Consider the following 27,882-nt stretch of genomic DNA (forward strand, 5'->3'; position numbering starts at 1 on the left):
GTAACAATATAATACATTAGGCACAAATATTACTTTTTTCTTCAAAGTAAATTCCACCTGAAATATAATTTGATCTAAACGGCATCCCAATCATGTGAAAGAACTTAATATGCTCTTTCATTTAGTTCCAAATTCATGTCAGTATTTATATTTCTGAAGATATAGTAAATATTCCGATGTTTGGCAAGCAAACAAATTTCACTGAATTCCATGGGTGCATGTAAACTTTTGGCCTCAATTGTATGTGTAGGGCCAGAACATTGTTCATATTGACTACTGACTAGTTACAATATTCATAATGTCATGGTATTTAAAAAAAAACATTTTATGAGGATTAATTTGCAAAGATGATGATTTACAAATTAAAACAAAACCAGTAATCTGTAAATAAGTGTAGTAGCAAGGAAAAGAAAAACACTTAATTTATTTGTTTGAATGTATGTATTCGCATGTTGTAGGCATGCAACTTTTGGCAAGAAAATGTACAATGAATTGTTGATAATTAAACAAACTATCTCATTCAAACTAGTTTAAGATTGTGTTCCTTTCATGCTTACTACATAATGCAGAACAGTTAGAGACAATATTGAAGAAAAAGTTTTTTTTTATTTGTGGTGTCATGTGCAAACAGCTCCTTCATATATCATGTACTAGTATTAAATTCTATAATTTATGGAATATGATGAAGTACTTTCTTATGAAAATGGTACTAAGTGATTTTGTCTGACGATATATATCCACCACATATTAATACATGTATTTGAAATCACTATACATGTATATGTATTGTGTGTAAATGGCATCCTTTGGAATTCACACTGACTTTCAAAATATTGGGAACTCCAATATTTAAAAATTAAAATGTGCAAATTTTTATAAACATGTAAACATTAGAAACATTGCAGCCAAAATTTTCTCTGGTATGTCAAATGTTAGGGGAAATCGGGGTTAGTTGGAACGCGGGGAAAGTTGAAACATTGTAATTTTCTTTCACACCTGTAAAATAAATTTATGCAATGCTGCCCTAAATTGATTGCTATTAATTAATAATACAACACTTTTGTATTATTAATAGCAATAAATTGAGGGCAGTATTGCATAGTTTTATTTTACAGGCATTATTAAAAGAAAATTACAATGTTTCAACTTACCCCGCGTTCCAACTAACCCTGATCTCCCCTACATTGACCTCGAAGATTTTATTTGGGTTACTCTTATTGGCTCAAACAGAAGTCTCATTGTCAGGTCTGCTACTGAGAATGTAAAGGCAGTCATGAAAAATGCTGCTGGTGGAAATATATTCACAATTTTATCATAAAATTTCAACGATTTAAAGCGGTGTTTTTTCCAGTTTTGGACGCTGGCCACGCGTGAAGTCGTTATTAAAAAGGGTATCAAAAACACTGATTTTATTATCGCGGGGTTGAACGTATTTACGGTATTTTTCCCATTCTTTGTTTAGGGGCCTAAATGTGTAAATGAAGCCTGCGAAAAACTTGTTTAGGGGGCTATTTTGCACACAGAGAAAAAAATCTTTAGGAGGCGTTTGGAAATAATTTGGTAACACATGTTTACAGCAATATATTTGACTCCCCCTCCAAGCTTTCAAGAACCATGGATGGGCATGTAAACTAGCAAAAAACGATAGTATAACATTCTGGGCAGGAGTCATTAATACACACCATCTGCATGAGTGAAATTTCAATGCAGATTATGCTTCTTCAGTTCAATGTAAAAAAATGTATCAGTACTTTACGCATGTGTACACATGTGCACCTGTAGTCTAGACCAGTTTGAACAATGATAGCATGGACTACCTAAATGGTCTATTACCTCTATGCAATAATAAAAACGAAATATGTGAAAACTGGAAAAGAACACATTCAATAGTTTATGTTGATGCACACTTTATAACATGCATTTCATTTCCTTGCCTTTTATATGAATAGGTAGGTGTTTCGTAGAGCTTGTGGTAAGTTACGAATGACTTTACAACTAACGAGTTGGTGGTGATCCTTTCTTAGGCGCTAAATCGAACCCATGAAAATATGGTGTATATATCACCTGTTACCACAAGAAAGAATCACCAGTTCGTGAAATTGCTCGTAACTTACAAACAGCTTTATTTGACACGGCCTACCTGTTCATTTTTCCTTGTGAAATGACAGTAAATTTGCCAGGTTGACAATGGCTACTCTGTGGTGCCTTTATCAATAAAGTGTAGAGTAAGTGCATTGCGGATGGAAGTAGCATTTGTTCCACAGATAGCATCATCCTGGACTGGCCTATGTGGCACAGAGAAAACATCTCCTTTTGTCCACTCATCCAGGAATGGCTCATGTTTGCTTTCTACAATGTTGTGAAGAATGCAGCATGCTAGGACTACAGAGGGGGCCTTTTCAAACTTGTCCATCATATTATCAAGGATACACCATCTCCCTTTAAGACGCTTGAAGGCCTGTTGAACTATACCATGACAACAGCTTAGTCTCTGATTGAACACTCTCTGTGCAGGTGTTAGTGTTAATTCTGTATTGTATGGTTTCATGAGGTTTGGCATGAGAGGATATGGTTCATCCCCAAGCATCAAGGCAGGAATGGAAGTGGTTTCGATGACCTTGGGTTGTACGCTGAAGATGGTATTATTTTTCACCTTTGTAGAAATATTTGATGTTCTAAACACTTCTGCTTCATCCATGCTACCAGGGCATCCTATGTCTAAATCAATGAACTGTCCAAAGCCATCAACAACCGCTTGAAGTATAATGGATGTAAACCCTTTTCGGTTGATGTACTCTCGTTTGCTGGGTGGAGCTAATATGGGCATATGACAGCAATCAACGGCTGCCACAGCTTGAGGGAATCCCTTGTGTTCAAAGCACTCCATACACTCCTGCAAAGAAGACATATTCTGTGCACTCATTCAAATTCCTAAATTCAACTACTAGGTACCGTACATAGTATCTTAACCTGATGAAAGCGATTTCTAGTTTTCTTTTAAATCTAATCATAATACGTGATGGTCTAACAGAGGGGCTGATGTGACTTTTGATATTTGTACTTCTACATGGAGTTTTCACTTGCAGTGTCTAGAATAACAGTGTCTTACTATTACAAACTAAATTAAAAGCAGATGCTTTCTAATAGTATCAGTCTTCCCCACTTTGCCTTAAGCTAAACTACATGCTGATTGAAATGAAAGAAGCTAGACTGTAATACTGAACTATGTTCTAATTCATTTATAATCTAGGCCAAATTTGGACCCTTCTAACCAAGACATCCTCTTAAACATTTGAATGTAGTATCATGGTCTTGGAATAGAAATGTGAATTAGAAATATTTGTGGTTAACACTTGATAAAAGATTACCAAAATCAGGGTGGATTCTCAACTTCCTGAGTTTTATTATTACTGCAATATTCTACGTACCTGCAATCTCTTGCCTGTAGGAATGGAAATGTATTTTTTCAAAACATTGTTAATGGCTGATACAACAGTCACCACTATGAGATGAACAGTTGATGTTCCAACTCCAAACAATTCAGCTACTGTCTTATACCCTATGTTTGTTGATAGCTTCCAAAGGGCAATAGCAAGACGCTGGTCTGCGGGTATGGCCCTACGCCAATTTGTATCTTTCCTTGAAATGTGGGGTTTGAGTTCTTCTACAAGGTACATGAATGTTTCTTTAGTCATCCTGAAAATAATAAAAATGGGGGAAAACAAGAAACAATTCATTTTCATCAGTAGATGTACAGTATTGTGATCTTGTTGTTTGAAGGTTTGCATGGTGGCATGTACAATTGCTGATGTGGTTTACGGTACACCATGTGGAGTGTTAAAGAAACAGTGGATAGAAGAAGAGAAGAAGTTGATAGGCGAGAAAGTGGAGATTTGAGAGTAGAGTATTCTTTCTTGAAAATAGTCCTGAAAACGACTGTAAACCAGAAGGAATGTTGAGTGAGAACAGCTTGAGTAGTAGAGCTGATGAGAAGATGCTGGCTTGAGTCGGCGAGTAGAGATGATGAGTAGTAGAGAGACTCGACGTTTCAGACAGGTTGACTGTCCGTCTTCAGCTCTACTACTCAAGCTGTTCTCACTCAACATTCCTTCTGGTTTACAGTCCTTTTCAGGACTATTTTCAAGAAAGAATACTCTCAAATCTCCACTTTCTCGCCTATCAACTTCTTCTCTTCTTCTATCCACTGTTTCTATAACACTCCATATTGTGATCTTGTACACTTGGTTCTGATGGCACAATGGAGGTTTGTATCCACCTGGTCTTCTATCAGATCGTCTAATTCTCAGATCATCTAACACCATGATCTTGGCTCAACTCACTTGGTCTACCATAAATTTGGTCCAATTTCTGTTCGGTCCAACCATTACTTGGTCCAATACTCAGTTGGGCCAAATAAGTTAGTCCAATGCCAGATGGTCTAATTTCTATTTTGTCTCACATTTTTAATTTTTTGCACTTTGTCAAATTTTATGTAAGAGAGACCAAAGTGGTGCTAGATGAATAGAGGAAAATTACAAAATGGGTGTAGCCTAACTTGCAATAATAAATGGTTAGTGAGATAAACTAATTGTAAATTAAGACCAAGTGGGATGAGATCAAACGAGGCAGACAATATGACCTGTATTCTGAACCTAGGTTTAAATTGAACTCTGGTTTAAAAGCTTTGGTTTAACTATGGAAAGCGAATTGGAGCAAAAATCCATTACAGTACACAGTCTCATTTGGCACTTAAGTTGTCCATAACTGTCTGGAAATGATATCTAAAATATTTTAAAGTATTTTTCTTCAATATGAAAGTAAAAGGAAACAAAAAAGTAAACATAAGAAATATACAATATAAACAGAATTTCAAATTTAATGGCTCCCATAATTTTAGCAGAGAGTTAGACTGTGGTCCAAGTTAAACCTAACTTCAAAATACGGGCCTACAAAACATAAAATATTTACAATCAGTGATATTTAGGCATTTTAAAAATCTGCTTGTACAAAGCAGCTAATCTGCCCATCAACAGTGTCTTCAATGGCAAATGTACATTTATGGTTTATGAAAAGTAAATTAACACCAACTCATTTAACATTTAAATTCTTATGATACAAAGGGCATCTGAATTCTAAAATATGGCCAAGCCCTATCCATTATTATTCATTTTCATGTCGAGGGTCAATATTTTTTCAGTTTTGCCCCCAAAGTCCAAGAATTATAATTGAATACTCACCCACCTATTACATGACCAGGGGCTATGGTTTTACCTTTACCTACATCATTGGGTTTAGTACAGCCCAACTCGCGCAAATCATACTCTAATTCTCAACACGTAGTGTTGACTCCTGGGGCGAAATTACATCCTTTATAAAACATTTTAGTCTTGATTGTTTATACCCTTGCAAATTTTACCCTAAAGGTGTAAATTTCCTGGCGAAATAGATACCCAAGAGTATCATTTTGTTTCCAATACTTGTTAACGGCACTCATTCAATGAACAAGGTTATGATATAACCTAAGGGTTAAGGGTAGGGTTTCACACGCCAACACTTGTTAAGGGGTGCATGTTTAGAATATGGAAAATATGTGTTTAGGGTGCTTTTTGAGATCTCATGGTATCCACTTGGAATGGAAGTGCCCTTCTGTTTTTGTCTTTGGATTACACTTAACTATGAATTCAATAGTAGGCCTAATGTAATCATCTTCCATTTTGTTCTCTATAATATTTCCCAACATTTTGTACTAAAAATTGATGAAACTTCGCTTGTAAATTTTTCCAAATGACTTTCTAAAATTGATCATCCGGACACACAACTTCTAGATATACTGACCTCTCAGTGTATTCTCATCAGTCAGTGACGGTGTGCAAATATCTGTTTATACTTAGAATTTAATTTACAATCTCTCACTCAGGAGAAACGGAATCAGCTGCCAGACAGACAAAAAACTCTAATTTTAGAAACGATTAGAATATTACCTGAAATTCTCGAGCCATGTTTGATCGTCCCATGATGCTAAGACTATGTTATTCCACCAATGCATGGAATAGGGCAACGAACTAACCGACCGCGGGATGCGTTCCGTGTCGTCTGTGTCGAACATCGACAAGAGGAGAACCATCAAGCTCGTAGTTTCACGCTGGCGTCTTCGGAAGTGTTCAAAATATCTCCTACGTCGTTCTTGGGCTTCATGACGGCGTCTGCGTCTGATACGATTCAGGAATATTGTGCTCAGTAGCGTAACGTTAGTCGTAGAATTTAATGTTGACAGAGACATTTCCTTCGTTAATGCCGCGCCCAGCATAAAAATCAATGAGTGGGTATAGTACCGTATATATAGCGATCAACTTTTAATAACGAGGCCTAACGTTAGTCTGCAAACACAGACTCTATTTGAAACTTTGAAAAAAGTGAGTCTCTAATTAAACAAAGAATAGAACTACTAGTACATTTACCTAGAACATAAAAAACACAGCACAATGCAATAAACAGCAAGAAGACATCCCTGCCTCCATGACAAGTTGTAATTGTAATAGTCTCGTATGGAGATCCACTTGTTGATCAAAGTTTCTGTGCCTGCAGACTAAACGCTGCATGCCGTGGCCGTGGGGCGCGACGCAGCAGCATTGGGGCCGTGCATGGCATAACCGGGCGGGGGGGGGGGGGGGGGGGGTCGGGGGGGGGGGGTTTAGCTGGAGCTGCCCCCAGGCGTATTTCATCTGGGAAATTAAAAGAAAGAAACAGAGAGAGAAAGAGAGGGGGGAAGAAAAGGGGGAAATGGAAAGGGAAAGTAAGGAAATAATGTTATAAAGGACAAGTCCACGTACCCCAACAAAAACTTGATTTAAATAAAAAGAGAAAAAAAAAATTCAACAAGTATAACACTGCAAATTTCATCAAAATCGGATGTAAAATAAGAAATTTATGACATTTTAAAGTATCGTTTCAATTCACAAAACAGTTTTATGCACATCTCGGTCGGCCGGTATGCAAACTGATGACATCACTATTTCTTTTGTGTTTTATTATATGAAATATCTTTATTTTCTCGTCATTGTCATGTGAAATGAAGTTTCATTCCTCCCTGAACACGTGGAATTCCATTATTTTAACATTTTGTGCTTCAAGCAAGGAGGTCCTATTGAAATATTCCTAAAAATTGAAATATTGTATAATTCAAACAATAAAAAACAAAAGAAATAGTGAGTGAGTGACATCATCGACCCTCTCATTTGGATGTAACTGGCTTGTTTTATATTTTGTTAAAAATAAGCGAAACTTTGAAATGTCATAACTTTCTTATTTTACATCCGATTTTGATGAAATTTTCAGCATTGTACTTGTCTGATTTTTCTCTATTGATTCAAATCAACATTATTCTGAAGTGGACTTGACCTTTAAACAGTTTCAAACGACTATATAGGCCTATAAGACTTATTCTTTTTTCATCTTGTTACTTACCCACTCCCACGAATTGGTCTGTTTTCATGGAGATACACAGCATGGATTGACCGTAATGGCATGCAGTACTAGGCCAGTAGTAACTATTCTTAGCAACATCTGGGAATCTGGGTACGCTATGAACCAGCCAAAACCCGGATTCATTATCAAATGCAACAGCCCCTGCAAATAGTAAATACAATGTTTGCTAAGCTGCATGAAAATGCTTTCAAAATGTCAAGATTTTATTTTCTTATGATAAGAAAAACTAACTTTTGTATCTATATGCTTTGGAAACGCCTACGATTTTCAATAGCATGAGAAATATGGGGTTCTTGCATGTTTAAGTCTTACTTGTTTATTACTCTTTACTAAACAGTAAAAGAAAAATAATTTAAACAAGAGGTATTGCATGGTATTAAAACATTAGAGGCCTGTAGTTGGAAAACCTAAGACCCGCGTATTCAACGCATTGTAACCAATCAGTAGCCCTATACAAACACACTTGCAGGGGGGGGGCGTTTCATAAATCTGTTAGCTGTTTTTGTGGTAAATGATATTCACCATTAAATTTTCAATGGTGATTATTTAGGGCATAAGAAAGGATCACTCTTAAAGTCGCTCTTCTTACGAACAGCTTTATGAAACACCCACCAGGCCTATACATGAATTAATATTAGTTCGTTATACAGAGTACATGGGAAATAAATGTGTTTTTAATGTTCACATAAGCCTATACCAGTGGCGTACCTAGGATTTTCAACAGGAGGGGGGGGGGGGGCAAAACCGTCCGCCAAAAAAATGACAAGCAAAAAAAAAAGTCTTCAATCAGAAATAAAGGATTTCGTACGTACCAGAAAAAAATTTGACAAGGAAAAAAAGACTTCAAGCTAGTCAGGAGAGAGCAATAAAGGTCTTCAAGCTCGTCAGGGGGGGGGCAAAAAGGTCTTTCAAGCTCGTCAGGGGGGGGGGAAGGGATACGTCCTTTGCATGTGTTGTGGCTCGTCAGGGGGGGGGCAGACTGCCCCCCCCCGTAGGTACGCTAGCGCTATATACCTTTAGTATGTCCTCTGTAGTCTTCTTTTGTTCCGTTTGGATATTCATCATTATACATCATATACATAACATCCTGTACGTGTAGAGAGCAATATTGAATTATGATTTAGCATAATATAGATTACAATGTAGATCAACTGAAACAAAAATGCATAATGATCGTTTTACCATGTATTCCTTGCTTGGTTTCACTTTAACCCTAAAAAGACTGGGTTATTTTGGAGGCTAGAAAAACTGGGGGGGGGGGGGCCTTTTGGCCCCCCCTAAGATCTCGGCCGTTGGTCGTCCGATCGCAACCAAATTTGGCACACACATCCTTTGTCATGTCCTCTAAAAGAAAACATAGTCAAAATACTGATTTTCATTGTATTTTTTAATAAATGCATAATTAATTATGCGAATATGCAATTTTTTTCAAAAAATTGAATTTTTCATACTTTGGTACCTATTGCGGTCCATAAATTCCCGTTTGAAGGTTTTCAGCTGTAAGAAGAGGTTGTTTATCATGGAATTGTGTTATTTCGTGCTTGAATTATTAGATATGCTTATGCAAATTAGTAATTACTAAATATGCAAATAAGTACTCTGCACGCGTTATGTAGAGAAATACAACATTTGGCATGTTTTATTGCATTACACTCTCTTGCAATGAGCCAAAGCAATCTTGGAAGATAAACAAGTGATGTGTTACATGTACACTAGCTGGTGAAAACAAAGCATAAGAGATATCACATAATTTATGCAAATTATATTCATAATTAATTATGTGAATATGCAAATTTTTATCAAAAAATTGAATTTTTCATATTTTGGTACTTATTGCGGTCCATAAATTCCTGTTTCAAGGTTTTCAACTGTAAGAAGAGGTTGTTTATCATGGAATTGTGTTGTTTCATGCTTGAATTATTAGATATGCTTATGCAATTAGTAATTACTAAATATGCAAATATACTCTGCATGCGTCATGTAGAGAAATACAATAATTGGCATGTTTTATTGCATTACTTTTCTTATGTATTTTATTTTGCATTTCTTATGTATTTCTTTATTTTTTTTATGCAATGTTTTTCATTATTTTCATATCCTAGAACTGCTACTTGAATTCACAAGTGACATAATATAGAAAGAAACAAATAAAAATGTAGTTAGAAAACAATGTGTATAACATTCATTCAAATACCATACACTTTACACACAAACGAATACAAATTTCAATTTCTTACGTGACATGTGATACGAAAATGTTACGTAACTCCGCAACCGCGGCATGGGGGTATACAAATTTGGTATCAAAAGTTGCGCAAAACTCAAGAAAAAAAGTCATGAAATGGCAGCGCGAACGCTTCATGCGCAAAAAAGTTATCGCGATTTATGTACAGGCCCCCCCAGTCTTTTTAGGGTTAAAAAAGGTTAATGATATTTCTTTAGTTTAGATTCTAACAAATACAATTTCAATACTTTAAGAAAAATAAAACTTTGTGCCATTCATAGACTCGATAATGTACATAAACAAAAGAGATGATATTCCATGATTGGATTACGTGTTTTTTACCACGGACTATTTGAAACCGAAACTCGTCAAGTAGGCCTCAATATAATAAAATTTGGACAAAGATACCAAGATGCAACTGATTGATGATCAATGATTAACAATGCTGAAGTACCTTCTTCATTTTTAATTGGTTTCTACTCTATAATAAATTGTCTACTGAATTTCCATATACTTATAAGACTTGTTATACTCATTATTTTTCCTTTCCTCCCTTTCATTCTCTTTAATAACACTCCACACTCGGGAACATTGGCGGCGGAAGCCAAAAAAAATTATGGGGGGGGGAGTCCACCTGAAATTTTGGGATGGAAACAGGTAAAAAAAAATTGACAAGCAAAAAAAAAGTGATCAACCAAATCTTAGGGAGGACCAGAAAAAAATTCAGGGGGACCGCAGGAAACAAAATTGAAAAAAAAAAAAAGTTATCAACAAAAATTTAGGGGGGGGATCATCCCCCACCTCAAATTAAGGGGGGCATGCAGGTCCCCGTCCCCCCGCTTTCGCCGCCTATGCCCGGGAATCAACATCACTGTTTAATTTCACACCTCGGAGAAGTTAATGGAATAAAATGTGCGTAACATACCTGACTTTGGTAGTTTTTGTAGATCTGTTGTAAGGTATATCCCACTGGTTGATTAGTGTCATTGAGAGAGACATCAGAAAGAGAGAAAGATGAACTGCGAACGTCCATGTAAAGATGGGCCACGCCATTGTAAATCAATTGGTTTTTGCTTTGGTGATTCCGGGGCAACTTCTGAACAATGAACCTGTCCATATTATGACAGATCGAGTGCAAAACATGATGTATAAACATTTTTTTATAGCTTTATGTATGTAGTTGGATATACATTTAACATTTGTTAATAATAGACACTGCATTCGGTGATGTTTGGGAGTTATTATCGGCATAAGGGGATAGGTCTCCATGCATGTTTTGACAAATTTTTGTTTCCGAAAAGATATTGTCCTAGAAACTTCGATCTCAAAATGCTCTACAAAGGCATAAAACTTTCATATTTTGTTTCGCCATAGGCCTACAGTCTTAAAATAGTTGGGGAAAAAATGCCAAACTTTTAACTACTCCTGGGCAACAATACTGTCCACACAACTATTGGTTAAAATCTGCCCAAAATGAAAAATAAAAACTTTAAAAAGTAATAATTTGGAAATAAATTTGCTCAATTGCCCAGAATAATTTTACCAACATTACCCAACACAGATGACAGTACGTTGCCCAACATTTTTAAGTGTGTATATAAAACGCAAATGTTAAGATCATACAAACTTGCTATTATAATTATGTTTAGGACATTGGCCCAACATACAATATTTCAGATTTGTTGTCACCCATGCAAACTCTTTCATGTGCATTACAATTTTCAGGTCTATCTTTATCAGAGTTGTTGTTTAGGGACCAAAATGTGTTAATGAAAACTGCAAAAAACTTGTTTAGGGGGTTGTTTTGCACACAGAGAAATTTTTAATGTCTCATCAAATTCAAATCAACAGAAGGCGTTTCTTGCGTCTCTAGTACCCTTATCAATTCGAATATTGACTTGCTCTGATTAAAAAAAATAGTTTTCTAAAGAAATTATGAGCGCCCGAAAAATGGGAAAAGATTGAAGAATTTGAAATAGATCCTCTTAACCGCGCAAAGCACGGAAACTTCACACGTTTTATAAAAATAGAGAACAGAAATGATAGGCCTACAATAATTGTTCCTACCTTGGTCACATCAGATTTGATTGTGAAAAGTTTAAATTTCGTTAACTCAAGTCGCAAAACAGAGTAGAAGACGAGTATAGAGAAAGGAAATAGGCACTTTTCCTTTCCGCGAATGGCGTTGAAGCTATGAATTTTAGAAGTTTCTCAGAAACTTTAACCTGTTCTAATTTGGATATTTCTAAGAGAAGAAAAACGAGCTCAAAATGTGAAAGGGATGATGCAAGCTAGAAGAGGGACTTTTCCTTACCCATGCTCGCGAAGTGCGGAAACCTCTGTGATTTATTTTGGAAGAAAAATAAATTGTGCAATTTCGCTCATATTATTAAGCGCTTCCTTTTGTTTAAGAAACATCAGTGATAATCAAAAAGTCAAATCAATGGCGCAAAACAAGACAGGAGATGGAATATCGTACATACTTTTGCATATAGCACGGCACTAATTTAATGCCTCCCCCTTTGAGCAGCTACTTTTTCAAAAATTACTTGCTGAAAAGCGGAAGAAAATAGCATTTGAGGATTCGGGGAGTGATCGTAATGTTTACCCGCGCTCCGAACAGAAGAGCCAAAATTTTTCATCAATGTAATATAAAAAAATACTTTTCATATTTTTTACATCCAGGTATACTTTATAACTTCTGGCAAGAATATACGATTCCCACAGCCGGGGAGGGTAAAAACGGAGAAGAAAAAGGTGTGAGAAACAAAAGGGAATAGCAATTATGATAGTTTTCCGCGCGGAAGCAAAATTTTGTATGAAGAGAGAAGAACGTCTCGTTTAGGTTTTTATTCTTTTGACCCCCCCCAAAAAAAAGAAAAAAAAAACACCAACAAAGCTATACCTTTCTTCCTTTTCCTTCTTTCCCTTTTCTTTTTCTCCTTTTCCCCTTCTTTTTTCTCTTTTTGGGGGCGTGGGGTTGGCGACCGCCCCTGGCTATACGCGTCTGATAATACCCCCCGGCCGTTCACAGCCACAATATTAAAATGGCATGTTTGAACAAACGCTGCAAAAGAGCTTTAGGAGAAAACAAAATGAAGTGCCTCTGGTAATCTAGCCTGCATTACGCGATTCAATATGACAGCAGTGCCGACTTTAAAGAATAATTATTAAAAATAACATTCAGATGAAAATAGAATACTATTTTTATTGACCATAAATGACATTTGCCCTTGATCGTGTGACCGAAGACTTACTGTGCAAGGCAATCAGTATACTTGATTACCCCTATGTCCACATTTCATGAACTAGATTCATAAAATTTCAAAGTTATGATGGCAATTCAACAAATACCCACAAAGCCAAAGTTCATTGACCTTAATGGTCATGTGACCTGAAACACACGCAGGATATTTACTGATGCTTGATTAGCCTCTTTAATGTCCAATATTAGTTAACTTGATCCATATACTTTCAAAGTTACGGCATTTCGAAATTTTTTTGGTTAAGATTTCGTTTTTATTCCCCCAACATAAGTTCATTGACACTAAATGATCGACCTTATTTTGACCTTGATCATGTGACATGACACAAAGGATGTGCAATGATACTTGATTACTCCTATGTCCAAGTTTCTGGAACTCAAGATCCATAAACTTTCAAAGTTATGATGGGAATCAACAAATACCCCCAACATGGCCAGTTCATTGACCCTACATGGCCTTTGACCTTTTCATGTGACCTCAAACTCAGATAGGATTTTCATAACCCTCATGTCCAAGTTTCATGTATAATGCCCTTTCTAAATTATGACCTTTAATTGATTGATTGACTGATTTTATTTTATTTCTGCATTCAATATAAGTAATTTTTTATGCAACATAACATCTATCGGTGATACAGTTCTACAAAACAAGCCATAATAAAGCAATGAAAAATAAATATCAAGAAGAAGCAATATTCAATCAAAAGAAAATATCAGTTAAAACGAATGCACGAGACTGCCATCGTGAGCGGTTAATAAGCCTGAAAATGATGGCGGCCTCGTCGGTTAATATTTGTTGTTGACGCCGTCACCCCCGCCGTCGGAAAATCGGCGCCTATAATCTCGCTCTGCTATGCAGGCGCGACAAAAATAAATTAAAACTGTCAACGATAATACAGTGTTTAAATAATCTATCGTGATATTGACACCTAAAGAATACGTAATTGTTCACTCCATTCAGTGTGCATGAACATATTACTAAAAAATAATGATACAAATACTGAATAAAAATATTGATATATACAGTCGAAGTAATCATCAATAACATCCGTTACTTTTATTTGTAATTTATATTGTAACCAAAACCGCATATCCCCCTATAAGAAAACAAAATATTTTTTTTTCTTCTTTCAAAGCGATCGATTGCCATCACGTATTGCAATTCACTTTGTTATGGAAGTAAACTTTTTTTTTAAATCATAACTCGTTGTCAAATCATTTTTGTCTGTTAATTGAATTCCAGAAACGCAAATTTTGATGATTGGGACACTTGTTATAAACTGATTGAAAGTGCAATTTATCCCCCCGGGGAGGGAGGGCACTTACATTGACGAGTGGATACCATGCGCGACCCACGATAGGGCACGTTACTTACGTAACGTGATAAGGGTGTCAAAAACACAAAAATAATGAAAAATGGGTATCTATTTCGCTAGGAAAATTACGTGTTTAGGGTCGAATATGCGGGGATGATAAAACAAAATTAAAATGTTTTATAAAGGATGTCCTTTTTTCCCAACACTTCGTGTTTAGAGTCCGATTTGCGCGAGGTGTAGAAGGTGGGGTCGTACTAAACCAAATATAAGGTAAAGCAGACGACCGAAGGACCCGTAACAATATAAACATTCCTGTACTTGTTTAGGGGTTCATTTCAGGGAATATTTGCCGAGAGTATCGTTTTGTTTCCAATAATTGTTAAGGGTAGGGTTTCACACGCCAATACTTGTTAAGGGGTGCATTTTCAGAATATGGAAATTACGTGTTTAGGGTGCTTTTCGAGACCCCATGGTCGCGCATGGTATCCACTCGTGAATGGAAGTGCCCCCCCCCCGGGAATTTATCACATAATATTCTTCACAGAAGCGCTCAAACGGCTATATTTTTCTCAAATTTATATTTATTTTCATTATGAGTATTTCTGTCACAAGAAAAAATTAAATTCTCCCTGTTCATCAAAATCATCTTTCCATGCAGAGACAGTTTGCAAATTTACGTGTATCCTTGCATGCCATTCTGTATCATGGTGTTTACTGTGCTGCATTGTAGCTTGGGAATTCGAAAGAGTCTCTCACCCTCGGTTGCAGATCGCTAAATACCTTGGTCAAATTTGCTCTACGACGGCCGTATCGAAAACAGCCGTTTATTAATTTTAATTCAAACCACATATACATGTATGTACTAGTTGGTACAAAAATGTTGAAACGGCTGTTTTCGACACGCCGTACGGCCACCGTAGAGCAAATGTGACCAAGGTTTAGCTCCATGGTATTAGGGTGGTGTGTATACGACCCTATATTTTTATTATCTCAGTGCATATTTTACAAGCAATCAAAATCAGGTGAAATATTGTCAGAGATCAAAGATGAGGATCTATACTGAGATGTGGTTTATTTTTACATCAGCGAGATAAAAGACAACAACACACTCGAGGAGAAAATAGAAAATGACCATTCAATTCAAATGAGGCGCCAATTAATTCAGCAGCATCATCTTTTTTCCCTTGGCTATCATGGCTATATGCCCATTATGATTCATTTAGATGACAAGAGAACATACACCATGTATAAACTTACCAGTCTACATCGTCTCCGTTGGGATCTTTGCAAGACAGTTCACACGACACAAGACAGAACGGTGTGAAGAAAAAACAGAAATATATCACAAGGTCTTTCGCCGCCATTATTGTCTGCTAAATGCAAAGAAATGTTATGACTTTGAACAGTATCTTATACTGTAATCACTAAGTCGAAATCCACTGTAAAAGAAGCGATTGAATTGTGAAACAGGGATTCGGTTATTAACATCGCCGAGTGAATAACCGATACCAGAAGTAATCACATGATGTTGTAGTGACTTTAAAATTAATTTCCCGCCCCTAATCTATAACTTTCAATATGCAGGGCCGTCACCAGCTTTTTTCTAGGGGGGGGGGGTGCTTTTTATGAAAAAAAAACACAAAAACACAAAAAACAATGTATTAACTCAATTTCATGCAGTTATATAGCCCGCCGGCCAGATCTTTTTCAAAAGAGCCCTCAAGTATCCCTACCCCCCCCTCCGGTTTTTTTTTTTTGTTCTGAAGGGGGGTGCGTTCGCACCCTCCGCACCCCCCCCCCCCTGGCGACGGCCCTGATATGACATATTTAGCGTTCTTTATCAGACAGCCCATCCCACTAAACTACATGCTCTTTCTCTTTTACACTCCCATACATACATACACACTCCACATACATCTATCTCTTTCTGTATTTCAGGAAGAAAATTAGAGTGGAGTTTGTTTGGTTTTCAAGAGAAATCATGAACTGCGGTCGTGAACGAACTTCCTGTTTCCTGGTTGAAATCCAGAGGATGCTAGGCCTATATTTGGGCTGCCTCAATGTTTCCAATACCTGGAGATTTAGCAGTGAATAAATCGAGCCCTTAAGATATCAAGTTATGGTTCGGACCCCGGGTTCGGACCCTTTCTAATTATGTTTGCCCCCTTTGGCAAGTAACTTAAGTTCGACCTTGGGACCTTACCACCACCTTGCGCGGTCACTATATCAACACTTCCATCCCCTCTCCCTGGCCCAATCCGAGACGCCACAATCCTTGGTAAATTACACGTGCTGAGATAATCAGACAGGGGCGGATCCAGCTTTTGCCAATAGGGGGGGGGGGGGGGAAAATATTTTCATCAACATTTTTCTCGATTGACCGCTATAATCTTATTTTTTTGTTGGTTTTTCAGGGGGTAGTCCTAACTACGGACTGAATTTTTAAGTATATGTTAGTTTTTATTGTTATAAACAAGATAAGGTATCTCATGTGGTCTTAATAATGCGAGTGCGAAGCGCGAGCTAAAATTCCTTTATATTTTTTGTCCTTAGAACTAAAGATTCTTAGTAGTTTTTATAATCATGAACAAAGATAAGTATTCACCTAAACAATGCAAGCGCGAAGCGCAAGCCGAAATTTTATTATAGTAATTACGTGAAAAGGGACTCAATTAGGACTGTTTTTAGTGATTAATGAAGAAGCACTAAAGAAAGAACGGCAATAAGGACCTTTTGATGTCCGCCTTCGAAGCCGCCAGTTTCAGTGAAGAAAGCAGAGGGGTGAAATTTTACGAATATCCATTTGTATCAATTTTCCATTTTTCATATTAATAAACAAACTGAAATTTGAATGCATGACCAAAAAAAATCAATAACCAAGCACTATTTCTACGAGATATTTGCCCAGATTATATCAATTAACCTGTAATTAGTGAAAAAAGAAATAATTTGACCTTTACTGAAACCAGATTTTAACACGATCGTTTGCGGCGAATGAAATTTTCAAATGTGGTCTGTAGAATATTGTTGTTCATTACTGTATTATGTCAGATGAGTGCCCGCACATGCCCAGTCGAGCAAATTTGAGTCATATTTCATGACATATTACATATTGCATAGTTTATTTTCGCATGCCTTCGAATTATGTACAACACACATGACCAGACCAAGATGCGGCGAAAAAGTAATTATCACAAAAGCATATTTCCCTTTATGTATGACCTATACCTTAGGAGTCATGCGGGAATCATTTGTCTACACAATTGCAAGAGATGTAGAGCAAAGTGCATGCCTGACATACTTTCTGCCGACGGCTTTTAACCTTGTTCAAAGATATTTTATTTGCCGTTACTCCATCTCATTTGAAACCTCCTTGGCATCACCAATTAAATGAGAGTGCGAAGCACGAGCTAAAAAAATTGATATTCCGACCTGAAAACTGGACAGTCCGATCAAGCGCATTTTTATTTAAATAAAGAACAAGCTGTGTGTCTCAAACAATTAAATGCGAGCGCGAAGCACGAGCTTAATTTTTTGATATACTGGCATGATGATTATTTTGAAATATTTTGGAAAGAATTGTGTATCTCACAAATCAAAAAAAATGCGAGCGCGCAGTGCGAGCTGAATATTTTGATATAGCAATTTGTATAAAGCAAACAAAATAATGAAAGCTTGATGTGCGAGCTAAAATATTGTGTGCAAATTGATTTCAGAACTGGATATATGAAGTGTCATTTAATCCTCTAGAATGGGATTCATTACACAGGCGAGCGAAAATTTTATATAAAGTCTATTTTCCAATTCTTCTCACCTTTTTCTTGTTTCCTTTCGGGGTCGGACCGGTCGTTACGAGGCTGTAAATTACACATCATATGGGTATAATACCTCTTTCTTACTTTTCTTTCTGTTTTTCGTAGTTCGTATCAAGATAAAGAGTACACTTTTTTTCCGCAGGTTTTAAAAAAATAGGGGGGGGGGGCCGGCTCGGCCACCCTCCTGAATTCGCGCCTGTTAGAGATGGACACGATTTGTTAATGAATTCAACCTTCTATCATCATGTGAATGTCATGTCCTCTGAATGTTACGCCGTCAATTGAGCAAGAATCAGTTCATCATCATCAGAGTTTTCGCTCATGCAGCGACGGAGGAAACGTATAATTCTAAAATGCCCGTCATGACAGAGCACAACTAAGAAGTCTATGGGAAATATAATCAATATGGTGAACTACGTTACAAAGAGCAATTTAGTCTTTGGTTTTAGACAAACTATGCAATTACAATTTTTCATCAGCTCCAAAACTAGCACGAAACTGCCGTTCCGGTTCAACAATTTCTACTTCTGTTTTTTTGTCACTCTGACGGGTATTTGACAATACGTTTCCTCTATTTTCGAATCTTCCGTAGGCCAAAGTTGCTGAGCGAAACTACCAACGAATAAGACACGGGCGGGCCAGGTTTTCTGGTTTTTACATTTTATTCTATTTCTTGACATAAAGGAACACATTCCTTGATATAAAGATACTCCATTCTTGGTATCAAAAATTGTATTTCTTGATTTTAAGAAAAATGAATAAATTATAGGACTATATTTACACCACACATTAGCAAACAAAGTTATTGAAATATTTTGTGAAAATAGGGACGCTGATGATGTCATGTCCCAACTATCCCTCTTCTTAGTACTTGAAATCATAATTATATCATATTTTCATTCAAGTGGATATGTCTACCTTGTAACAAGATAATCTCCAGCAGTTATCTCATGCATTACATTAACTTTCAATGAAATTTCTTTCATTCTTGGTGGACAAAATTTTAACGAATATAATTTCATGTAATAAAATAGAAAAAATAAGTGAGGATATGATACAATCAGCTTGCTCACTACATATTCATGAAGACATGCAGAGAGCTGTTTCAACAAAATAATGCAAACTTTGAAATGTCCTTACTTTGTTACTCCTTATCTAATAATTGTGAAATCTTCAGTTTTTTGTTTGTCTAATTTTATCTCATCTGATCAAATCATATTATTTTTGGTCCAGAGTACACTGTTAATGAAATCCTGGAAATGCTAGCATTTTTTAGAGACAGGGTAATTGTGGACAGAACACACAAATTATATCTTGCTTCAATCATTCCAGTTATGAAATGATTAGATTTAATTTATTTGCAGGCATTAATTTAAGACAATGACCACTTTCATTTTCATATCACTCAAGGAAATCCAACAAGGAGCGAGACAAATATTAAGCACATTGCACTAACAATACAATACAGATCTAAAGGTCTATTCTTTTTTTTTTATACAGAATAAGGTGCGACTTAAATCATACCAGTCAGTAGGAAGGTCGTCAACAGTGGATTCTTTGATCCAATACATGGATAACTAATTAGCTGAATGCAGATAAAAGCATCTCCTTTAATTTGGTAATTGCTTTTCTACATCTTTATCAGTTACTCTAATTGGGGTGTATTGTTGCAGAGGGGGGAAATAATTCATTAGATTCATGGGGTGTTGCAAGTAAGTTTGAGGAGCAATTGATTGCAAATCAAATAAACTACATATTTGCAGCTGCTCTGGACCGACCTTAAGTTGTAATGGATCGCCAATTGAATTTGCATTGCTATTAAGAAGCTTGCAATCAAACCCAAATTTCTTGCAACACCCTATTAGGGTCACCTAATCCACACCAATTGTTTGCTCTGCCACTTGTGAGGTCACACACACCCGAAAGAGTCAGAACATTTGATTCCACTCTGTTTGGGATAAAAAAAAATATTTCAACAAGTCCACACACTTTTCCATTTACTTGAATTTAGGATAAAAGAGCACTGTTGATTAAATGCCTTGCTCACTGGCACAGATGCCTTTGGCTGGGATCAAACCCTGGACTTTAAAATATCTAGTGAGGAGCCTTAGATCACTCAGCCACGGCACCTTGTATATTGGTGGGGAAATGTGTGATCTTGACTCAGTTGAAAGGTGCTGCACATTAAGAATGGCATTGTAACAAAGTACAGCCTTTCCACTTTATAATAAATAAATAAAAGGTTTTGCAAAATAAGAGAAAATATATGGAGCAAATCATGTTTGGATGCATCGTCTGGGGGGAAAATAACTTCCTTTAATAAAGGGATTAAATTAAATGGACTCATATGAAACACAATGAAACTCTTTTCAATGTTGGATTATCATTGAACCATACTTAAAAAATAAATTGATTTAATTTTACCAGATCTTGCAGTCTTGCAATTCATGAGATTTTGTAGAGGGGGGATTTGATCACTGCCCACTTAAGTATTAAAACACAGACCTATCAACTGCATGCACATTCAACTGCCACTGCACAAGTGAATTCATTGTTAAATTTCAATAATAATTCAGCAGTGGCAAGTTTCACTTGAGCATCATCAGATGATCAGACCAAATTGATATATACCTAACACAACTAGGAATTCAAGTGTGAATTAAATTCATACTTTGTTAACCACCCCAAGATACAAAACACATAAATGAAGGTTGGTAGAGTTGAGCACTATTGAGAAGCCTTGAAATATTGTCACAGTATATATAAGTATACCCTTATCAACACATGACCAGCCATTTCATTTTGCAAGATTTTGTCTAAACACAATTTTTTGTCTACTTTGAGGGGAATGTTTGACCAGTAAGTTACAGATATAAAGACCTGTCATGATTTCACCACTCACATATACTTTCTTTTAATTAACAACACTGCATCTTTGAAAAACATATAGGGGTCTTGGATGACTCAACATTGACAGATGGGTCAATTTAAGGACTTTGGTTTTGCAATCTAAATATATTCAAAATTGCCATTATAATTATTTTTCATATTGCATTGATATTCCTTTTAAGATTCATATAGACCTAAATGTATTTTAATATATTTAAAAAAGGGTTTTTATAGGACTCACTTATGCTCCACTTTGCTCCTAAATACCAAGAATATATTTGCTTTTTAATCAATTTGCCTGCCTCACTACACTTTCTTCTTCATCTTCTCCACCTTCTGCTTCCAAAACAAGTATGTTCATAATTACTCCTGGGTATAATGTTCTGCTTATTTCAACATAACAAAATTGTGCAAATGTAGTAAATGGCAACAGATATCAGATGAACTTTCTTTTAAAATCATGTCATACCAGTCCCTTTTCTCCTTTTCCCCTTCTTTTCAGTCATTCCATTCTGTGATAAATTTGTTGATTGAGTTTTGGCAAACTTTCTTCTTCCTCCTTTCTTTGATTTATTCTGTATATAAATTGGACAGAAAAGCAAATGATCATATGTTAACAGAAAAAGTGCCTGACCAATTTGTCATGAATGGATATTTGACAAATTGTGAAAGTTTTTGAGGCCTATGTGGTGTGGTGTGTTCTGATATATCATTTTGAATGGTACCATTGGAGGTATTTACAATAGTGGAATTTATACATACATGGACATGGTTAATAGTCAGATTGAATAGATACCTTTACTTTTAAGTAATCTTTATATATTCTGTCTAAAATACTTGAAACTTTTGTAAACTTTAACGAAGCCAACAAGGGGAGGGGTGAACCAATCCCTTTCTCACCATTTTTCAAATCCACTCTGCCTCACAATTTTTTTTTCATCATGATACTGGCTGAATTTTTTTTTCAATTCGATTTTTTTTTCAATTCTAATCCATGTTTTGTCACCAAATGAACAGGGTCTAAGGAAAAAGACCAAACAGGAGTGGATTCCAAAGGTATTACACATAGCAAATGAACATGTACTGGGGTACAGTGCATGCTGTGGGATATAGAGAAAGCAATCTTTTGCCATGGCCAAAATTATCTTCTGAATGACAGCTCATGTACATAAAAGCTCAGGAGTGCCAAATGAAGTGGAAACTGTTTAATGTTTTAAGCAGTTTGAGAAAACTTACTTAGTTTAAGAATGGTGATCCAGAGCTCAAAAATGGAGTCGTCCAAATAGTATAAAGCAAGGAAACAATTAATGACCAAAAGTGTACTTACCTTTCGTTTAGCTTGACCACTAGGTGTAGGTTTAGATTCGTTTTGAGTACTTAATCCACAGTCATTGTTCTCGATATCAAAATCAGAGTCACCATCATCTTCTCCTCCATCTTGCAATCTCTCAAAATATTCTCCTGATTCAGAGAAGAAAAAAAAAGAGAAACTAAGAATATAGATTACCGGTACTTGAAACAAAGAATGTGGAAGCGTTGTGGTGGAGCGGTTCTGACTCTCGCCTTGTAATCAGAGGGTCGTGTGTTCGAATCCCACCATGGCCTAGCGTCCTTTGGCAAGGCGTCAATCCACACTTTGCCACTCTCCACCCAGGTGTTAAATGGGTACCCGGTAGGATGTGAAAGCCTATATGTAGTATGCCTAGCAATTGAGTCTTGGAACTCTTGTTGGAATGCTCCCCAGTGAGTGGAGAAGGCGCATACATTGTATGCGAGCATGCAAGGATCCGATGACCGGGGTAATAATATGTCTGTAAAGTGCTTAGAGACGTCGTTCTGATGTATTAAGCGCTATATAAATGCGGAATATTATTATTATAAATGTCCTCATTGGACTCACTTCTCTATAGTAACCTTTAAATATATGACATTTTCATGACCACAGGAGCATTCCCTTCTCCTTTGAAAGTAAAAAGAAAAGAAAAAATACAATATCTTCATATTTAAGTGGGTATCTAACCCAGCATTAGGAAGAATGGTGCCATAAAATTCAACAAGTGGAACACTTCCTGCACCTGCATCACCTGCATTACATGATTCAATATACATGTAGCAATGGTGCCGATTTTGAAAATTACAATGAATAATTTCTTCACAAAAAGCAAAATAATAGAGTACTTAGGTTTATTGACCATTTCACCTGAAATGATCAGTGAAACCTGAGTACCCCAATATCCAAGTTTCTTCATGCAATAGATCCATTTACTTTTAAAGATATGACATTTGGAAAGCTTAATACTTGGTTAAGATTTCAATGTTGATACCCTTAACAAAGTTCATTGACCCTGAATGACCTTTGACCTTAATCATGTGAAATTTAACTTAATTTTTAAAACGAAAAAATGACAAAAAAACCCTACATTTGGCCACATTTTTGTTTGAAATAGATATCATATGTATATTTCAATAAAAAATAATTATAATTTGAATAGAAAATTAAGTGAAACTGTCTCAGATTTGGATAAGGTCTGTATGGTTGTATGTAAAATCACACAAGTGGTTTATGGTATCTCATATTTGACTTTCTAGGAGGCATAAGATCACACTTTTCAGTCTGCTGAGATCCAGATCTACTACACACCAGTTTGAGTTTTGCAAATGATCATTTCTTCCAAGCCTTTTTCTAATTTCAAATGCCATTAAATGGGGGAGATGGTTGCAAAGGAGAGGCGAAAAGCATTCCAACTTGTTATTAAAGCTTGTTGTGAATTCAGAGCTGCATCAGATATACCAAGGTCTCAAAGCTAGATGTCATGTCTGCTTTATAGTCCAAACTAAACAAGTACTATCAAACATTACCCTCTCTAAAAAAGCAAGTCAGCCTATACTGATTAACCACTTTAACATCAATGAAGATTTTGAAATAATTGACTTACGAGGGTATAAATCACTCATACTGTCATCTGACTCATCTTCAGAATCACTGGTATCACTGTCGGCATGATGGCTATACTTCTTGATATCAGAATCAGAATCACTCTCTTTCTTCTTGCTCCGTGCAAGAGGCTTGAATTTGATACCTTGTCTCTGGCATTCTTCATCTAAAAAAATGCAACAAGGAACATAATTAGTACTATCACAGATTTACGACATAAATGTACCTACAAAATATAATTCATAAAGTGTACAGATTGCGTTGTTCAAGAATACACGTCAAGTCCAGTATAGCAGGTTATTCATTATTCCCCTGCCCAAACTCGATATCCTCAACAACAATTTTCTTGATGTTTTCATCATAGTATGAAAAATAATATTAACCATTGAGAATTTCCCTGTATATTATTTAACAAGCGGAGTGCCTCTGACAGTCTCGCCTGCATTATGAGATTCAATATAGCAGCAGTGCTGACTTCGAAAACAACTATAGGATAATCATTTACAAAAAACACCATTCATATGATGATAAAATACTATGTTCATTGACCCTCAATGAAATTTGACCTCGATTGTGTGACCATAGACTTGTGCAAGACATCATTGATACTTGATTACCTACTCGTAAGTCCACATTTCATGAACTAAATCCATTAACTATCAAAGTTATGATGGCAATTCAACAAATACCCCCAACATGGCCAAAGTTCTTTGACCTTGGTCATATGATCTGAAACTCACGCTGGATATTCACTAATGCTTGGTTACTCTTGTGTCCAAGTTTCACGAAGTAGATCCATATACTTTCAGAGTTATGACATTTAAAAAACTTAACCTTAGTTAAGATTTCGCTTTGATTCCCCGAACATAATCTAAGTTCATTGACCCTAAATGACCTTTGACCTTGGTCATGTGACCTGAAACTCAAGCAGGATTTTTGGTAATACTTAATTACCATTATGTCTAAATTTCATGAACTAGGCCCATGTTTGAGTATAAGATTTGATGCTGACACACCGTCGCTCTGCTAATTACTTTTTATTTTATGGGTTCACCGTTCATCAATGAAAATAATTTTAATTACAAATAGTTATTATTTTCAAATAATAACTTACTTTTCTAAAACCCCCCAAAATGATCTCCAACTCACATTTTTCTAGGGCTTTCTTGTACCTCCTTCCATTGACATGACGTTCCACATGAGCTGGTACACGGTTGATGTGACGCACAGTCAATGTGCAGAACAACTGATTCCTGATTTGAAAAACAATAGTATTTGTCTGATCAGCAAAATAATATTCCCTCGAGCAATAAAGCCAACTCCTATTGCTGCCTACAAATGTATTTCAATTCAAATTGAACTTGCATAAATAAATGTAGCTCTGAATGGAAGTAATTCTATCAATGCAAGAAATAACTGATATTTCCTAATAACTTTGATTGAACCATCAAGTAATCTATTTCAACTATACAGAGCCGGCGCAACGTCAGGCTCACACAATGAAAGTGGAGGGGCAACTATTGTTTGGCAGACAAAAGGTGCCCTCCACTTTCTCTGTCTCAGCCTGATGTTCCACCGCCTCTCCATTAAAACACAATCTACTTTACCAAAGTTAATTTAATATAGAGAAAAGATCCCCCCTCCTTCCTTCATTGGTTCTCTGATCCCACCAAAACACAAATTTCAGACCTCCACCATTTTCTCTATATGCGTACATCAAAAGCATTGCTTATAATTGATGAATGCCCTGATATAAAAAAAACTTACTCTCTTCCTTTCTTGGTACTAGGAACAATGTGTGGCTTGTACTGTTCAAACTTGTCTTTGTCTCTGTCCTGAGCAGTCTTGAACCTCTTGCCATTGGTGTACTTCTCCAGTTCAGCAAGTCTGCATGGCAATTCATGACCAGTCAAACTGCATGTTACCTTCATTCAAAATGCAAACAAAAAAAAGAAGCAAATATTGTCAATTTCTATTGAATCATATAATACATTGCCCCCTGAATTGCAGGCATGAATTTAAAGGGAAATCCAGCCCAAATAAAAACTATTTCTTACAGAAAAGAAAAATCTGACAAGTTGGTAGGTGAAAGGTTGAACAATATCACACAAAACAATTAAGAAAGTCACCCAGTTGCCAACACATGCGTCTGTAACGTTGGCGAAGAACGATAGCATGGATAGGAAGTCTCGATCTTCCGTCTTTTCATAATATTCTTCTCATTTTTTTGATGAATTCTTGTTTAAAAATAAAATCGATAGCGTAGAAATGTCGGAAATGAAGTTGTATGCCATGTACATACGTTAACAGTTTTAATAGGGCTAGGCCTAGATCTAAATTTAGAACAAATAGAAGGAAAATAGAAATCTCGGGGGCAAAAGTTTCAGGCCGTGCATTTACTGCATACAGATGAATGGGAAGGAGTACCTTCGTCGAGAGTAAGCATACGTCAGTATAAATGATTTTTATTCTCTAGAACTTAGAATCCTCCTGGTTAGTTCCGAGTTCGACTGTCTCCAGCCGGCAGCCGATACCGGTACCACTACCAGCCGACATCCTGCCGCCGCGCCCCGAGCGCGAGTTTAAACGTTACTTACACCTCGTAATCGAATGCATGGTCGTTGAAGCTCTGCCTTTATATAGGCCTAGATCTAGCTGTTCTCGTAGTTATCGGCCGGAGTTATCGCAATTAGAATAAAAAATTCAAAATGGCAAACACAAATTATCAAATATGCAACACGTGTTGTGGTTACCTTCTTAGCTTTGCTGAAAGCATCGTCTGTTATTTTGAGCGACGGGAAGAGCTTTATAAAATCAATCACTTTTGTATCAACTTCGAGTCTTTTTGGAGAGGCCATTATTGTCACATATGCACACACACGTACCGTACAGTATAGTAGTACCAAAGAGTGTATAATGTCACGTGCAAGATAACTAACTTAGAGCATGGACGTAGACCGCGTTATACCGGTACTACATGCTCGAAAGACAACAGATTAATGAGGATAACAATCTTGTGCAGCATATCATTTGATTGATTGCGCAACTTCATTCTCCCACGTGCTCCTTGCATGGGATCAGACCACGCCCAAAACATATATACACCACCCATCTAGACTGTGGGCTGCGGTTCGCGGGCTGCCCATCGATTTTTTTTCAAAGATTATAGAGAAATAAAGAGAAAGAAGGGTACCGGCTACGTCATTCTACTTTTTAGTACTTGCTTTCCTTTTCTTGTTTTTCTCTTCCTTTTTTTCACCTCAAATTTCCCTTCTTTTTCGTTTTTTCTTTCTAAATTAATTTCCCCTTTTTATTTCAATTTTCCCTGTGTTCTAGATATTCAAACAATGCAAGCACGCAGTGCCAGCTGAAAAAAGGTGATGAAAACGAGATTTTCAAAGTTTTTGAATCATAAACGGACGAACGTCATCGATCAATGCGACTAGCACGCAGCGTGAGCTGAACATTTCTGATATTCAGACATAAGTCCTGGCCTCCTGGGGCCATGGAGTTGCATGAACTTTTCATTAAAAAATCTCTGGCAAATAAACAAAAATTCTGGCAAATAAAATGATGCCATTGAAAATTTCAAACTCTGGCGGAAAATAGCCAGAGTTTTTTTTGTATGGCAACAGTTTTGCAACGGGTCCCTGGAAATTTTAACTTGAGCATTTTTTTTAACAGGATGAAATCAAACAAAAAATGAAGCTCAATATGCGAGCCATATTTTTGTTGTATAACGGGAGGCGCCCTTGTTGAACAATTCTAGCTCTGTTTCTCGATCATTATGGCAATGCGAGCACGGAGCTCGATCGAGCGAAAAAATTATATGATGCGGTGCGTCCCCCCCCAAAAAAAAAACTATACAAAGTAAATGGCTGCCAATTAAAAAAATATATCTCTCTTTGGGGAAAAGATTTACATATGTGAATAGCCAATAAAGTCAACTTTCC

At 36.4% G+C, this 27,882-nt stretch overlaps 3 protein-coding genes across 3 annotated transcripts in view; all 3 read right to left on the reverse strand.

Moving 5' to 3' along the window:
* Nucleotides 1-15,823, reverse strand: part of LOC121409073 (plancitoxin-1-like) — a 36,278-nt gene extending 20,455 nt beyond the window's left edge. The window contains exons 1-4 of the mRNA XM_041600880.1: nt 15,548-15,823; nt 10,635-10,818; nt 8,500-8,572; nt 7,465-7,626 (exon numbers count right to left, since the gene is read on the reverse strand). Of these exons, the coding sequence (XP_041456814.1) occupies nt 7,465-7,626; nt 8,500-8,572; nt 10,635-10,818; nt 15,548-15,654 (526 nt within the window). The 5' untranslated portion in view covers nt 15,655-15,823. The remainder of the gene's footprint in view (nt 1-7,464; nt 7,627-8,499; nt 8,573-10,634; nt 10,819-15,547) is intronic.
* On the reverse strand, nt 1,448-6,623 carry LOC121409071 (protein ALP1-like). The gene is made up of 3 exons (XM_041600874.1): nt 5,982-6,623; nt 3,429-3,696; nt 1,448-2,893 (listed from the first exon to the last, which is right to left on the reverse strand). The coding sequence occupies exons 1-3, from the start codon at nt 6,305-6,307 to the stop codon at nt 2,192-2,194; spliced, it is 1,296 nt and encodes a 431-aa protein (XP_041456808.1). The 5' UTR covers nt 6,308-6,623; the 3' UTR covers nt 1,448-2,191.
* Nucleotides 15,824-19,548: 3,725 nt separating the features above from the next.
* On the reverse strand, nt 19,549-26,825 carry LOC121409074 (surfeit locus protein 2-like). Its single transcript, XM_041600881.1, has 6 exons — nt 26,683-26,825; nt 25,697-25,854; nt 25,079-25,182; nt 23,931-24,095; nt 22,322-22,455; nt 19,549-21,569 (listed from the first exon to the last, which is right to left on the reverse strand). The coding sequence occupies exons 1-6, from the start codon at nt 26,785-26,787 to the stop codon at nt 21,453-21,455; spliced, it is 783 nt and encodes a 260-aa protein (XP_041456815.1). The 5' UTR covers nt 26,788-26,825; the 3' UTR covers nt 19,549-21,452.
* Between the last annotated feature and the right edge of the window lie 1,057 nt (nt 26,826-27,882).

This window comes from Lytechinus variegatus, chromosome 2, assembly GCF_018143015.1.
Source record: "Lytechinus variegatus isolate NC3 chromosome 2, Lvar_3.0, whole genome shotgun sequence".
NCBI classification, from domain to species: domain Eukaryota; kingdom Metazoa; phylum Echinodermata; class Echinoidea; order Temnopleuroida; family Toxopneustidae; genus Lytechinus; species Lytechinus variegatus.

Excerpts from the sequence above, each read along its gene's own strand:
- LOC121409074 (XM_041600881.1), bottom strand. The coding sequence starts at position 26,787 with ATGGCCTCTCCAAAAAGACTCGAAGTTGATACAAAAGTGATTGATTTT. Across the intron at positions 25,855-26,682 it reads CTTTCAGCAAAGCTAAGAAG|GTAACATGCAGTTTGACTGG; the intron begins GTAACCACAACA and ends TTTTGAATGAAG. Across the intron at positions 24,096-25,078 it reads CAAGAAAGCCCTAGAAAAAT|ATGAAGAATGCCAGAGACAA; the intron begins GTGAGTTGGAGA and ends GCATTTTTTTAG.
- LOC121409071 (XM_041600874.1), bottom strand. The coding sequence starts at position 6,307 with ATGCTGGGCGCGGCATTAACGAAGGAAATGTCTCTGTCAACATTAAAT. Across the intron at positions 3,697-5,981 it reads ACATGGCTCGAGAATTTCAG|GATGACTAAAGAAACATTCA; the intron begins GTAATATTCTAA and ends TATTATTTTCAG. Across the intron at positions 2,894-3,428 it reads CTACAGGCAAGAGATTGCAG|GAGTGTATGGAGTGCTTTGA; the intron begins GTACGTAGAATA and ends TCTTCTTTGCAG.